We start from the raw sequence: 14655 nt of genomic DNA on the forward strand, positions 1-14655 counted from the left end.
ATTTCGCTGGTTCAGTGTGAACAGATAATACGAGGAGAAGACAAACACTCAGACTGACCTCAGACTCCTTCAGCGTGTTGGTAAGCATGTTGGCCGCCTTCCTCTTCTGCTCCAGGGCTCCGGTCAGCTCAGCCACCTTTATGTCCAGAATTTCTTTTTCATCAGAGTGAACCTCGCCTTGCAGCCGCGCCAGTTTTTTATTCAGGATGGCAATCAGGTTGTCCTACAAAAGGCAAGACAAGTAAAGGGACAACACATGAACATAGGAACTGGAATTGGATGTTATTGTCAAACTATAAAGCATATCAATAATACAAAGGTTTATAAAACTGTGTTTATGTATTTATTTATCTATTCATATTTTCCTTTTATTATTAAATACAAATGTATTGAAGTTTTCTGTATTTTTGATTTAAATGTATTATTTGAATTATGTATATAATGTCATTTTTTGTATCCTTAATTTTTGTCTTATAAAAAGATTACATGAAATGCTTCTTTAAGTAATTAATATTGTTCATGTGTCTTTAAATCTGAACCTTTAACAGATGTCTTAATGGCTCCTCCTGTGACTCTCTGCTTGCCTGTTCACCGGTAGTCTCCTGCTGTTTTCATCAATTCGCTCTCCAGTTTTTGTGAGCTGGCTCTCCAGGCTGATGATGGTGGACTTTACTCCCGGATACCCTGGGCAATAGAATTCTTCTCTTTTGTCTTGAGGACCTGCAAACCGCTCTCTACGACAAAAAAAACTCCTCCCTGCAGTCATGCAGCTGGACATCCAACTCCTGAGGAAAGGCACAGGCACAAATAGAGTATTAAAGCACCAAGCTATATCAATTTGAGCACCACATTGTCATGGCACAGAGATTCCTGAAAGGCATTCTTCTCTGTGTTATTAAACTAATGTGAAGCCTGCGAGCTCGTTCAGGCAGTCAACTGGAGCACCAATGATACATTACCACGTGACGCACCTCGTCCCTCTTTCAACCAACCAAACACATTCTCCTAAACATGCCGCTCTGTTTAAGCTGCCAGGTCTGCCTTCCTCTGCCTCGCTATGCTGCTGCTGCTACTTCAAAGTTGCTCTCCTGCCCCCCCCCCCACCACTCCAGCTTCCATCCCAGCATCCACCTGTAGTTATCTAATCATTACTCAATGTTCTGTGTAAATCTGTGGAGTGATGAGGCCCCGGTGTCTGACTGAATTATTATGATGTCATTATTGAACAAGGACCTTGCATAAAAAGACATTCATCTCAAAAAGAGAAGAGCTGCTACAGTATATGCCAGATCTTAGCTAAAAGCTCATTTCCATCTGCAGTCCCATGGCAGGTAAGCACAAAACAACAAACATGAAAACATGTCCTAGTGCCTATCACACTAACAATTATACCAGATCAAAATACAGATCAAATATGAATACGAGTACATTTGTCAAAACAAAAAAAAATTCATTTAAACGTCTTAAATGATGCACTATGGTAAAAACATGGGAAGCCAGGCAGGTTTTAAGCTCAGCTGGAAGCATACTCCAATGTCTGATGGCCTTCAAAGAGAGAACAGATTGTGCAAATGTAGTGCACCTCAGTGGGATGCTGAGAGAAAAGAATGAGATTGTCAAAGCTCAGGAGATTGTATTTGGATAGGATGGTCAATTCTTACCAAAACACTTTGAAGGCTTGTTTGAAAATAATCTCAACCATTCAAAATTGAAGTGAAGAAGATTTGATGGTAGACATGTTAAATCCTATAAAAGGAGGGCCACGACAAAATAGAACTCCCCACCAACTGGAAATTGAGAGGCCATTGAGAGACACAATGTAAGTCCAACTTGTTCTTGTAGCTTCATTAGGTTGTTATGTTTTCTTTACTGTTTCAGATCATTAACAGTGCAGATGGAAGTCAATGGCAACACAGAGAAGGTATTTTTAATGCGTCTAACAGCAAAAATAAGTGTGAAATGAATGAGAGGAAAGTAACAACATGTAGGGGAGAGCGGGGTAAGATGAGTCCATTTGTACTTATAGGAATAATGAGATAAAACAACTTTTATTTCAGTATGTCTTCTGTCAATGAAAATGAAAATAATACATTTCTTACAAAGGGCCATCAAAACATGACACTTCAAAAACAAAGTGGTGTTGTTGGCTAACTAGCCCCATCTAAGGGGTAAGTTGATTCGCATCATGGGGTCAATTGAGCCATCTGGGGGTCATTTGACCAATTGACTTTTTCAAGTTCAAACCTGAGCATCATTTAAAAAAGATATCATCCTTTCACTGCCACTCCCTGCTGGTGTGAGAATGAACTAAACAGCCCTGAAAGATATCCTTAAATGCTCTGGTAACACATGTCTGTTGTTAATGTACTTTAATGATTTATATAGATTAGTCAAAAACATCAAAAACAAATCAGTTGTGTAAAACGACATACTACAGAGACCTGACTTAACTTCAGTGCCTCATGGGGGGTTCAGCTGAACCTTTACCCCACAGCACCGCTTTTGGGGGAATCTGTCTAGCTTAGTCATTCCTGCTAATCTTTAGCTAAAAGGGTTCACATGGTTTTACACCTTGCTAAATAACCTACATGTATGATACATATGTTCAGACCTGGATCAATTTGCTTTGACATAACAGTAATTATACCTGATATGTTGAACATACATACATGTTTATTGTGAAAAAAACACATCAACCACTTTACAATGTGCTTCTCTCCGACACAGCTAAATAGAAAGGATGAGTGCTTCCTGAATGTATGGCTGCATGACAACAGTTCCCTAGATAAAGGGGGTGGGTCATCTGACCCCACTCTTTCTCCCCTACGACAGTTCTCTTTGCCAGCGTAGCAAATCAACAGTTAGGTTGGGGATTGTCTTACCTTGATTGTGTGTTCTTCATCTTTGAGGAGGAGGTCCATCTGTGCAGCTCTGTCCTCCTCACCGAGGGCGCTCTGAGTCACAACTCTCAGCTTCTGCTCCAGAGCAACGTTAAAGGCCCTGGCCTTCATCAGTCTGCAACACACGCATACACAGACAGAGCATTACGCCAAACTCCTCAAACACAGCCCTTCTGCGTCTGATATAGACAGAGGTGGAAAAAGGATTCAGGTTATTTCTTTAAGTAAAAGTCGCAATACTACAGTGTAAACATGCAAGTAAAAGAACTCAAGTCAAAAGTAAAAGTTCTCATTATGCAGAATGGCTCGTTGAAGCAGCATATATTTGTAATTTTTGTATTATACTTATTGATGCATTAATGTGTTCATCACATTTCAATACAATTGTATTTGAATGACTTTAGTTACTACTGGGTGGCTTTAATAATATATGATAATGTATTAGTTGATTTACATTTTTGTATCAATAACATCAATCTGCAAAGTGTCTAGGAGAGAAAAAGTACAACATTTGCCAACAAATTGTAGCGGAGAAAAAGTATAAAGTAGCATGAAATGAAAAGGCGTGTGGTGCAGTGCGTTGGTGTTGGGATCAGGGGAGCGCAGGTTCAAACCCCACTGCAGTCAGCATGTCGTTGTGTCCCTGAGACACTTCACCCCAAATTGCTCCTGTGGGGATTTCCCACAGTATTGAGTATGTAAGTCGCTTTGGATAAAAGCGTCTAACAAGTAACATGTCATGTAATGTAAATACTCAAGTAAAGTACAACAAGCACCTAAATGTTTTACTTAAGTAAGCTTTAGATAAGGGCCACTAACTACCCCCCGACGTGTTCACCCATCCCAAATACCAAACCTAGATCAACCAGGTGAGCCACCAATGGTTTTTTCTAACAAGACTCTCTTCATGTAACGACGGGAAAACTATCGTTTTATTTGAAACACTTAATGTATGAGCTGAAAGGGACATGTCGCTCTTGACTCATCCAAAATGTACGTAAGAGCGGTACCTTGAATGCCACATTGTGGAGCTAATGCCACTGACAAGCTGACGAGTTGGTAGTGAGAACGTGGTTTACTGACAACAGAGTATTGTAGGATTTCACTGACTTGTCATTGTTATCCTGGATGTCTTTCTTTATTCTGGATATGTTTGAGTTTACAGACTCCACATCGGAGGTTGCTCTGTCCAGTGTGCCTTTGCAAGTATCCAGCTGCAAAACCAGAGAGAATCAATTTAATAATAACGACATTTGAACCTTCTTTTATAGCACGACCCACAATTGAAAATATCTGTTAACAGGATGTTTCTGTGGCAAAATGTTGGTGGCTCAAAGACTGACCTCATCCTTCAGCCTGGTGCAGTTATTCTCCTGCTCCTTCAGATCCTGCCGCAGCCTCACAGCCTGACTTTTGGACGTTGTTATCTTCCTCTCACTTTCCTTGTTGTTGTTTCTCTGAGTGTCCAACAATTGCTTCTTCTCTATTACGGTGGCATTCCTCTCCCTGATGTTCTGGTTGGACTGGGCTAGTTGCTGCACGGATGAAGGAACAACACAGGAGTATACACTTGTTCACAATAAGTTGGCTTCTTTTGTTTAAGGGTTTATACGCATTCATTCAGCATATCGTTTATCAGCAGAAGCATGTGGTCCAGATTTTACCAGAGCACACTGCTGCATCTCAGCATCTCGTTGCTTCATCTGCTTGATGGTGTTTTCCCACTGGTGGATGAGCTGCTGTGTCTCGTGGTGGGCCTGCTGCAGGTTTTCTGTAGTTTTATCCAAAGCAATCTGTTCAAAAAGCAGAAGAAATGTACATTTTCAATGGAGATACTCAGATGAAGGGTGGCATATCCTCCTGAGACCAAGAAAGAAAAAGGTTTCAAACTTCCTTTTTTTTATGATCACACAAGTCTTTAGGGTGGTATAAACATAATGACTAACAAAAACTAAAAACATATATTTTTATTTTTGTTTTATTGTGTGTCCTTCATAGAGGACATCGGGTGTTAGTTATGCGAAGCATAGTATACAAACAACATTAACATGCAATTACATTTAGACATCATTAGAGCACAACAACTCAATGCAACAAATACTGAGCCCTCATTTGTAGTACTCCATCCTTTTCTGAAATGCAGAGATACTTCTGACACTTGAGGCACTTGATGTATGTGTTCCCACTGCATCCGTCTGCCATGAACCCTAAGTGTTAGTTTGGGCCCATAGTGGACTCCATGTGTCTTGTGTAAAATGGGGGAAATAAAAGGTTAGTAAATCCCCATGCCCTCCTCAGAGGACATTCATAAAAACATTTAGTTTTAGGTCGAATAAGTATTACACTGCTCTGAAAACTCACTACACTAACTCCTAAGATGTTCCCTTACTATAATTAATTGAAATATTGACCTCACGACACTGGTAATTACACAATTACAAATGTACCATTTCTCTTTCTATAAATAGTGTTTGTGTTGATGGACGCCATTTTGAAATACAATGAAATTATCTTTTTCAAAGCCACACCCCCACATATGTCACATGTCTGAAAAGCCCAGGATGTCCTCTGTGGAGTACACTTGGACTTAATGCTGTGGCATGTATAACCTCAAAGTCATGGACCAAAACCCAATGTGCTCCACAGAGGACAAAAAGGAATGGGTGGGTCTCAGGAGGATGGAGTCATGAGCCTTAATGTGAAGAGGAGTCTAATCTGAATGGCTGAACTGGGTTTTCTTTTGTGCCTGTGTTTGGTTTGGCAGGCAGTCCAGAAACACACATTTATGTGCAAAAACTCTGAAAAAGTGATTTTGTTTTACATGCCGTTAGCCTTTAGAAAAATGAAATTGATCTAAACATTGAGGTGGTACAGTTGTTGCTTACCTGTGCGGATATAGTCTCAGTCAATTCTTTGTCGAGTGCTTTGCGCTTTTCATTGGCCTCCAGAGTCTTCTTCTCTATAGCCAGCGTGAGCGCCTTTATCAGGAAAGATGACAAAGCTCCAGATCAGTTGTAAACAGCAGCTTAGTTAGCTGGGAACAGAAACAATGTGCACATGTGAAATGATACAGCCCTCTCACCTTGATCCTCTGCTCATCCTGCTCAGCGTACTTGATGATGGCCATAGTGTCCTCATCTCTGCGCGCTGACTCCTCTAAAAAGGAATCCATGGTCTGCTGGTCCCAGCTCATCTGGCTCCTAAACTTCTCTAGCTTCTGTTTGGCCTTGACGATGTTGTTCTGAGGATATAGAAGCAGGTTACGTTGCACACTTTGCACCCTCTTGAATAGCTGTGTTTATGTTCAAAGTCAATGTTGTAGACCTCCAGCAGGTTCCTCCTCTCCGCTAAAGTCCGAAGGTCATTCTCCATCTTAGCAGTCTCCTGAGCCAGGCGACCTCTCTCCCTTTCGACGAGAGCAGTGAGGTGTTTCTCCATCTCTCCTTCGCTTTCCTTCGCCTTGCATAGAGCCTATGTGCAGAAAGATACAACACACTGACTATAACCAGCATACTAGAAGAGAAATACTGTGGTGACAAATACTAAATAAATAACAACGTATTTGGATTGACCTACCTCAGTATTTGTCAGCTCTTGTTGAGCCCTTTTGAGGAATTCGCTCATTAACTGCTTCTGAGCCTTGTTTCTCTCAAGTTTGTTTTCCAGTTGCAGCGCCTCTGCCTCCTTTTTACGAATCTGTTGTTGAGAAAGTCACACATTAAAAACACAACATTTCTTAATAAGTGTTTTGCTCTTATGAACGCACATATTAGAGCCATATTGTTCAAATGCTTACAATGTCATTATTACAATGTGGTTGCAGTGTAGAGCATGGTATAATAGTTATTGAGTTAACTTAATGTGTATGAAATAGTCTCAAATAGTCCGCTTAAGTCATGTTGCCCCTCATTGTATTCATTTGTCATCTATATATTCTTATTTTGTGTCTTTTTTGTGTTATTTGGAGTAGCTGTAGTGTATATTTCTTGTTGGTTTGTGACTATTTTCCATCCTGTAGCATCTCTTTGTGGCAATTTTGGCGTGGCCTCTGTGGTGATTTGAAGTGTCTCTGTTTCATATTGGGTTGTTTTTGGTCATTCTGCGGCTCATTGTGTTTTTTGTTAGTTAAGCCACCTGACCCGTTAGGCCCCTGGTGCTGTGCCCGGCTTGTCTGTTTAGTATAACCTGAAAGATGCCTGCCACAAATAAATAACGTTTTTAACAGAGCAAACATGTAGCTATGCACAATTATGCAGACATTAAACATTTTGTAAACGTTATTACAGTGCCTTTTTCACACATTTTAAGAGCTTATACCTGTACATTTTAGGGTCAATTCTCATTTCCTATGCATGACATAAATAAGTTGTTTATTTATTGTTTCATTGAGAAGACAGAAAACATGTTTGCTTGGTAACGTTTCCCCTCAAAAAGTAGCAATACAACTTAGTAAAATGTATAATGAGCCCTTAGGGTGACAACAATTCGATTTATGGCTTTTTTTAAATGAATGTATTTTTTGATGAAATAAATGTTGTTAAAAAAAACCCATGTTTGTGTCCTTATTGGATAAACCAGCAGACACAAGATACTCATTTCAACGCCAACTACACCAACCCTTTTTTCCTTGGTTAGAGAATTGTTTGACGGTCCCTAACAAAATATAAGTTATAATTTTTTTAATGTCAAACATAATTGTTTGTTAATTAAACAGACTAAACATATATTAGTTATTACGTTAAGCTAACTCAAAATTAACTGGTTTTATTCGTGCTTTCATAAATAAATATAACTCTGCTCCGACTCACCTGTTCCAACAAAGCCTTGTTTTCAGCATTGAGTTCAGGGATAGCAAAGCGCTCATCCCAGCCCATGTCAGATAAAACGGTATTCATAATAAAACTCGACATTTTTCTGCACTGTTTAACTCAGCCTCTCTAAAGTAACAAAATAATAGGTGAAGGTGATACTGTCTTCCGCTGCATTCACAATAAACTGCTGCTATCAGGGTTTCTCGCTCGCTAGTTTTCTAACTGTTACAACCGCTGTCTGTTGTCAGTTGCCCTTAGCAACCGCACGTGCCTCAAGCGTTATCACCACAAGGGGGCAGCGCGAGCACGTCACCTCACATGGTCCAGTCCATTGAGCTGCAGAAGTATGACGTGAAGTGTGCTTTTAAATATCAATTAAATGACTAAGTGTCAATACTTTTAACATGGAAGTTGTTGACACATAGAACATGACATCTCAAGAGATGACACAAAACAGATATTACAAAGACGTTAAAAAGAGGAGAAAAGTCACTACCCCATGTCAACTCATGCACATGGTATCTCCCTAAAATCACATCTGTTGACATTTTCTTGAGGGAAGTCTAATTTATGAGTTACTTTGGTATAAACGAAAGAAAAACATAGGGAATATGTCCAATGACATTGCTTAATAATCATAGCAATATAACAAAGACACTCTTGTATCTTTCAATGGATGTAAAGTTTGTGTGTTAATATATATTACGTTGGTTTCTTATACAAAAACCTGAATCTAAAGTAAAAGTTAAAATGAAGTTCTTTACTCTCTATGTTAAAGTATAAGTTGTATTAGTTAGGGCAAATTACATGGCAATCATAACAATTACTTGTACTAAATCATTACCAAAACATACTTTTTACATTAGAGGACCATTTAAACAAATCTAAATAAGAACATTCTTCTGGTTTATTAAAGATCCCTAAACGCACTAAATCATAACCTACATAATTCACTATCTAGGTTACTGGGGATGACTTTTACTCATTGTTTTTATACACAAACAAACAGAGGCCTGGCCGCTTTAAAGATACCAAATTGAAACATTTATTTTATCTTTATACATTTGTGTTTAAACAAAACAGCATTATGCTTAAAAAAATTACAATCAATGTTTTATACTGACTTGTCGCAACAAATGTATCCATAAAACAAAATCAGGAATGCACACAAGAGTATTAAAATTCAATATTTAAAGAACGACATCCCCTCGAGAACCCTCGTGTTTTAGATTACAATTCAAAAGTGGGTCTTTCTACCTGCTGTAGAGCGGACCCCCAAACATCCATGGACCAGGGGGGAGGCCATGATGGGGACTCCTCTCTAGTTGGCTTGAGCGCACACAAAAAGCCGAATACTTTAGATAAAAGTTTCAAACCACCACAAGTTGACCAACAAAGAGATATGCCTTTTTTATATATGTAAATACACACACACATGTATAAAGTCTCTGCTGTGTAAAATATTTCAGTCCTGAGGGTTGAAAAGGCAACATAGTTCTCAGCTCAGTGCGGTCCCCTTGTCCTCCGTTAGCTGCGGGTTTGATTTGTTAGAAACTTCACATCCTTTTAGTGAGAGCGGTCCTTAAACTGCCGTGCTTTTGGTCCCGATGTGTGGTCGTGCAAACTCCACAAAGTCGTCAATAAGGACGGGCCAAGCGCCTACAGAACGAACACACAATGAAATGAATGACTCCTCTTTGGATGAACACACGATTATAGACTGTGCTGAGATATTAATACTGTAGAACCATACTAGGCCTGTGTGAAGCAGGGCAGAGGCACTTAATCTAAAAGAGTGCGAAGGAACAATCACAGGTCATGGCCGAGCGCATGCACAGTGATGAATGGGCTCTATTTCAGCCGAGCATGTGTACAAACCTTCCTCGTCATAATTCGACATGTCATCTGTGATCATTGTGCTGAAGTCTAGTAAGAGGTTCCAAGTGTCCTTAGGAATTGATCGTTTGTGGTGCTCCTGCAAAAGTGGAACGAGTCAATGAGAAGGAATGACATTTGCATTTTTTTTAGTAATCTTGCGTGTGTGTTCTTTTTTTTCACTTACAACTAAAAATCTGTTCCACAAGTCCAGGAACTTGAATCTTCCAGCCAGTACTAAATTCCAATATGCAATTGCCATTTCTAAATCTGTACGAGAACCAGAATATGTTAATGTACATATTTGACATTAGTGTTTTTTTAATGCTTTTTTGGTACTGAATGACATTTATTCCCAAGAAAATGTATATGCACATCTCTGGTAAACACCATATCTAATGAAGTCGAACCTCAATTTTAAGATCCTTGTATTGAATCAACTATTCCATAAATGATCGTCTAAGTGTTAGTAGATTAAGAAATGATTTAGTGGAGGACAGCCCTGGTCCATGCAACAAACAAACCATGATGACGATGTGCATTAACAGAATTCTTACCTAATCCTTTCTGGCCAGGATTCTTTGCAAAATTAAATGTAAACTGGTAAAAGTCCTTAAATTTCCCTTGGTCCTTCAACTCTTGATCCATCTTTGGCAGCTGAGCTTTTAGCTTCTCTATGGTGTCACACCTGGGAACAAACAGAGAGCAGAATGTCATGTTTGGGTCGACAAAGACGAATGTGTTTTTTCCATTTGAGTTTGTTTCCAACTTGTTTGTTGTTACACAAAGCAATTCTTAAGATGCATGCGTACTGTATGTATAATGACAACTTTGTAACAGAAAATAAAGTATTTGGCTTATATTCATCATGTTCCAAAACAATGTCTAGAGCCTCTCTATAGGGACAATCATTTGTTCTGCATGCTCTATCCATATAGAATATTATTTATAGCAGTGTTTCCCAAAGTGCATGAGGGGCTGCAGCTTGGGATATAAATGGGATATAAATACAAATTCTTAAAACAATAAATGATTTGTTCAAAAATTAAAAACAACTTAAATAAATCAAAAATAACTTATATGTTACATTAACTAGACAGTTCGTTTCCCACACTGCAGAAGCTGCATTGACGGCGGCGACTATTTCGGATGCTAAGAAATAACCACCTGGTTCGGTTTTTTTTTGTGAAGTAAAGATTCGTAATATTGAGAATAATTGTATTTTAGGCTGAAACTCAACCACACATTTGTATCCATGTCGTTCATAATTGACTTTAACCATTTTAACTTTACTTATTAACTGTGTCTAGCTGTCTGTGTCACTTTCTCTAACTTCCCCCTTTCACTCCCTCCCTCATCTCAGATTAAATTATGATTTATAAATATTAATTGTAGTATTGAAAGTTTGCTGGAACATTTGCATCGTTACATTTTTGCCATATATACTTGGCAGTGTTTGCAAAGGCCTATGTTCATGTCAAGCCTCCAAAGTGTGGGAAGTTCTCATATGTAGTTAAGTAGCTCTTTGAGTTTGATGATAAAGTCCATTTACAGACACCTACAGATAACAGAGGAGGAGTTTCAGGATTATTTGAACCATCTGATAATATAATCTCACCCCTGTTCAGCCATGCCCTCCATGAATTCCTGTTTTGAAAACTCGCACTGTGTTGCTGCCCTGAACTTCCAGGCTATGAGGAGGACACTGATGCTGGCTGGGTCCAGAGCCAGGTCGTCACAGAACTGCTGGATCCCATCAATGCCGATCTTATTGTCATCATGGGGATCTTATTATGAAAAAAGGAGAGCATTGATTAATTACATCACAGTCAAATGTCATGTTTTGAAATGAAAAAAAACGCTCAAAAGTTTCTGTGTTTCACTGTGGGATTTATTTCTATACTGTCTATTGTTAACAATCTGTAACAGGCTGGATATCACACGGACAATTCATGTGGTGCATTATCCTTATACATTGAAAAGGACATACCTCTATATCTGTTGTACAGCTGATCGAGCTTCTTCTTGTCTAAGGCCCCCTTGAGATTTGATACATAGAGCTCTGGACTTTGGAAAAACTTGTCAGTGGCAACATCTAGTTTCCAGTCATTCTGTGACAGGCAGGTCAGTGCAGTCTTCTCATTGGATTGTGTGAAAATCATGAACTGGCGAACTTTATCCTTCTGTGAGGACTTCAACTTGTTCTGGACAAAGACATACACAACATGTGTTGTTGCATCAACACACCAATACACATTTGATGAATAGCAAAAACATGATTTCTCTTTTGTAACTGCAGAACTCTTACAATCTAAAATTACCTAATGAAAGTATGATAGTTGCTAGCTTCAAAAACACTTCAACATGGTTTAACACAAACGAAATAACAGCGTTAAGAAAACTACAAATAACATGCTAACATGACAGCAGATAACGACTTGCAATGTGTTGACTGATTGGCTAGTGTCTTTTTTTATTTTTGACAACATTAAACAAGCAATCTAGTAATACAATGCTGTCAACAACAATAGATAGCTTACGGTGCTGCAGTGTGTGGAACCTTAGTTAGCTAATTGTGTTTGTCAGTGTGCTTAGCAAGCTTAGCGAGCTAACTAGGAGAGCTGGCTAGTCTCACCCGGAGCTAGTTAGCTAATGCTAACGTCGAGAGCTAGGTTTGTTTTCATTATGTAAAGGCAGTGTGAGGTCATTGCCGCATGCTATTGACTATATAAATCAACAGAGAGTAAAAGTGTATGTTTGCAAACACTGTATACATTTTCATCACGGCAACAGAATAAAAACACTCATCTCTTACCATGTTTGTCTTTGCCCGACTCCCTTTCCGCCCATCCAGCTGGCTAACGCGTGTAAAGTTTTTACAAGTCGCATAAAAAGCTCTTCCGGTTGAACCATCATTAATTAAAAATAAAATGTTTCTTCTTGTTTATGCTATATCCTAAAGTTCTAAATTGTATTTGTTTCAATTATGTACCTTATATATTACACACATTATGTGTTAAGTGTTGAGTTCTCAGACGAAATTTGATATACTAACAGGTGCGCATTTTATTTTGAAGCAACTTGTCGGAAGTGGCTCCAGAAATCATGAAAATAAGCTCCTTCCTCTTACCTATGTGTGCGGAATATCAGACGTCTATCTGAATGTTAAGGCGTGCTTTAAACAGAGTTCAGGACAACTGGAAATCGTACAGACATCGGTTTGTACCTTGGGTTGTTCTGAACCTATCTAAAAATGAGAAAACTCTGCGGCAGGTGACGGACCGCTCTAAAGACAAGCTGGTCCCAGATCAGGAAGTTTCAGAGAGCCTGCTGCAGCTCTTCAGTGTCCTGCTCAGGAGTCATGGGGCTGACCATGAGGAGCTTCGAGGGGCTCAATCTCATCTTCTCAGAAAGGAAACCACTAAACAACACCAGTGTGAAGAGGAGGCAATGTTACGATCGCTAGGATTCTGCATGGCACGGAAACCCAGCACTTTACCCTTTGCAGGAACTGGCGTGTTTGTCACCAAAGGATGTGTATCAAAAGGAGCTACAGTGGCCATGTACCCTGGCACAGTCTATCAAGCCTATGAGCCAATTCTCCTCCAGTCCATCAGAAATTCATTTGTATTCAGGTGCATTGATGGGGTCCTGATTGATGGCAATGACAAAGGCATCTCCAAAGTGGTGTTCAAGTCCTGCAGTGGCCGGGACAGAATGGGGCCCTTCTTGATGAGTGACACCAGCTGGCTGACCTCCAGTCCACAAAACCCACTTGCTGTTGGACAGTATGTGAACAACTGCTCCAACGAGTATCCTGCTAACGTTTGCTACCAGGAGTTTGACGTGCCAGACAAATTTCCCATCATGCTCCGCCAGTATCTGCCTAATGTCAACTACAGCACAGACTCACAGAGGCCCCTACGCTGTGTTGTCCTTGTGTCCCTCAGAGACATCACAGCAGGGGAGGAACTATTCTCCAACTACTACACCATTGTGCATTAGAGTCAGAGTTCACTTACTGTACACTGTTCTACTTTGGTATTGGAAGTGAAGAAAACATTTATATTTTAAAATGTTATCATTGCCTGGAGAAAAAAAACATTTATTAAAATATTTCTCTTTGTACTCTCAGCGTTACACTTGAATACATGCTAAACATGTTTATATGGATTTCTATAACTTGCAAGAAATAAAACTGCTCTTATTTAACAGTTGAAAGGTATTTTGTTGTTGAAAGGTATTGCAAGAAAATATTGGAAAACACATAGGATCAGTTCGTGTGCAGAATAGGCATTGGGGTTTAAGCTGGCTTTTTTTTAAGCAGACAAAGGCGTTGTGTTGATCATTAAGTATTGTGGGGATAACATTATTTTTTAGTTCAACACCCAGGCCAGATGCCACGATACTGCTACTAAGGTTAAAAATGTTCAAGAGTGAAATTACTTTTTATTTATACCAACATAAATTACACAAATAATGTGACAGGATTAACAAAAGAGTTATAGGTCCAACTTGATGAGTGGCGTGAATCGATATCATATAATAACCCTCCATATACCAATGTCCCAAAGGAGCGCACACCAGACAAGCCGCACCATAGTTAAACATGATTTTGTTGAAATCTGCTTTCTAGTGTTATCTGGGCCTAGAGTAGTATGGTTTGAATCAAATGAATAAAAAAACATTTATTTATGTTCTTGGATTATTAATAATGATGTATTAAAGCGGCCCTATTATGCTTTTTGGGGTTTACCCTTTCCTATTATATTTCCTATTATATATTATATTCTTGTTATATAGGTTGTTATGCATGTAAATGGTCTGCAAAGGTTGAAATCTCAAAGTTTCCAAATCTCCAAATCCCAATCAGAGCAGATTAGGCTCTCAAGTGGAGTACCTCATAATTTGGTAACTTTCCACCACTATCACCTGCTTGGTAACAGAAGTTTACAGAAACAGGGTGCAGTCATACGAGTATCATGAGTTAACCTCTTGCCAGGGCAAGGCACCAGACACAGCTTAGTTGGGAAACACAGGCAGGCAATACAGTAAAGAGCTTATTAACA

The 14655-nt window shown here is 39.2% G+C and overlaps 3 protein-coding genes across 3 annotated transcripts in view; 1 reads left to right on the top strand and 2 right to left on the bottom strand.

Moving 5' to 3' along the window:
* Positions 1-7952, bottom strand: part of LOC117545552 (coiled-coil domain-containing protein 39-like) — a gene marked incomplete in the record, with an annotated part of 17810 nt that extends 9858 nt beyond the window's left edge. The window contains 13 exon segments of the mRNA XM_034215382.1: positions 59-223; positions 585-611; positions 613-735; positions 738-785; positions 2883-3015; positions 4011-4114; positions 4244-4435; positions 4565-4693; positions 5786-5878; positions 5983-6141; positions 6225-6371; positions 6477-6596; positions 7709-7952. Coding sequence (XP_034071273.1) covers positions 59-223; positions 585-611; positions 613-735; positions 738-785; positions 2883-3015; positions 4011-4114; positions 4244-4435; positions 4565-4693; positions 5786-5878; positions 5983-6141; positions 6225-6371; positions 6477-6596; positions 7709-7810 — 1542 coding nt within the window.
* Positions 7953-8732: 780 nt separating this feature from the next.
* On the bottom strand, positions 8733-12508 carry dcun1d1 (DCN1, defective in cullin neddylation 1, domain containing 1 (S. cerevisiae)). The gene is made up of 7 exons (XM_034215384.1): positions 12402-12508; positions 11577-11790; positions 11205-11373; positions 10144-10274; positions 9774-9856; positions 9590-9686; positions 8733-9370 (listed from the first exon to the last, which is right to left on the bottom strand). The coding sequence occupies exons 1-7, from the start codon at positions 12402-12404 to the stop codon at positions 9294-9296; spliced, it is 774 nt and encodes a 257-aa protein (XP_034071275.1). The 5' UTR covers positions 12405-12508; the 3' UTR covers positions 8733-9293.
* Positions 12509-12686: 178 nt separating this feature from the next.
* setd9 (SET domain containing 9) lies at positions 12687-13798 on the top strand. Its single transcript, XM_034215383.1, has one exon. It carries the CDS (start codon positions 12749-12751, stop codon positions 13589-13591), a length of 843 nt encoding a protein of 280 aa, XP_034071274.1. The 5' UTR covers positions 12687-12748; the 3' UTR covers positions 13592-13798.
* Positions 13799-14655: the final 857 nt, after the last annotated feature.

This window comes from Gymnodraco acuticeps, unplaced genomic scaffold, assembly GCF_902827175.1.
Source record: "Gymnodraco acuticeps unplaced genomic scaffold, fGymAcu1.1, whole genome shotgun sequence".
NCBI classification, from domain to species: domain Eukaryota; kingdom Metazoa; phylum Chordata; class Actinopteri; order Perciformes; family Bathydraconidae; genus Gymnodraco; species Gymnodraco acuticeps.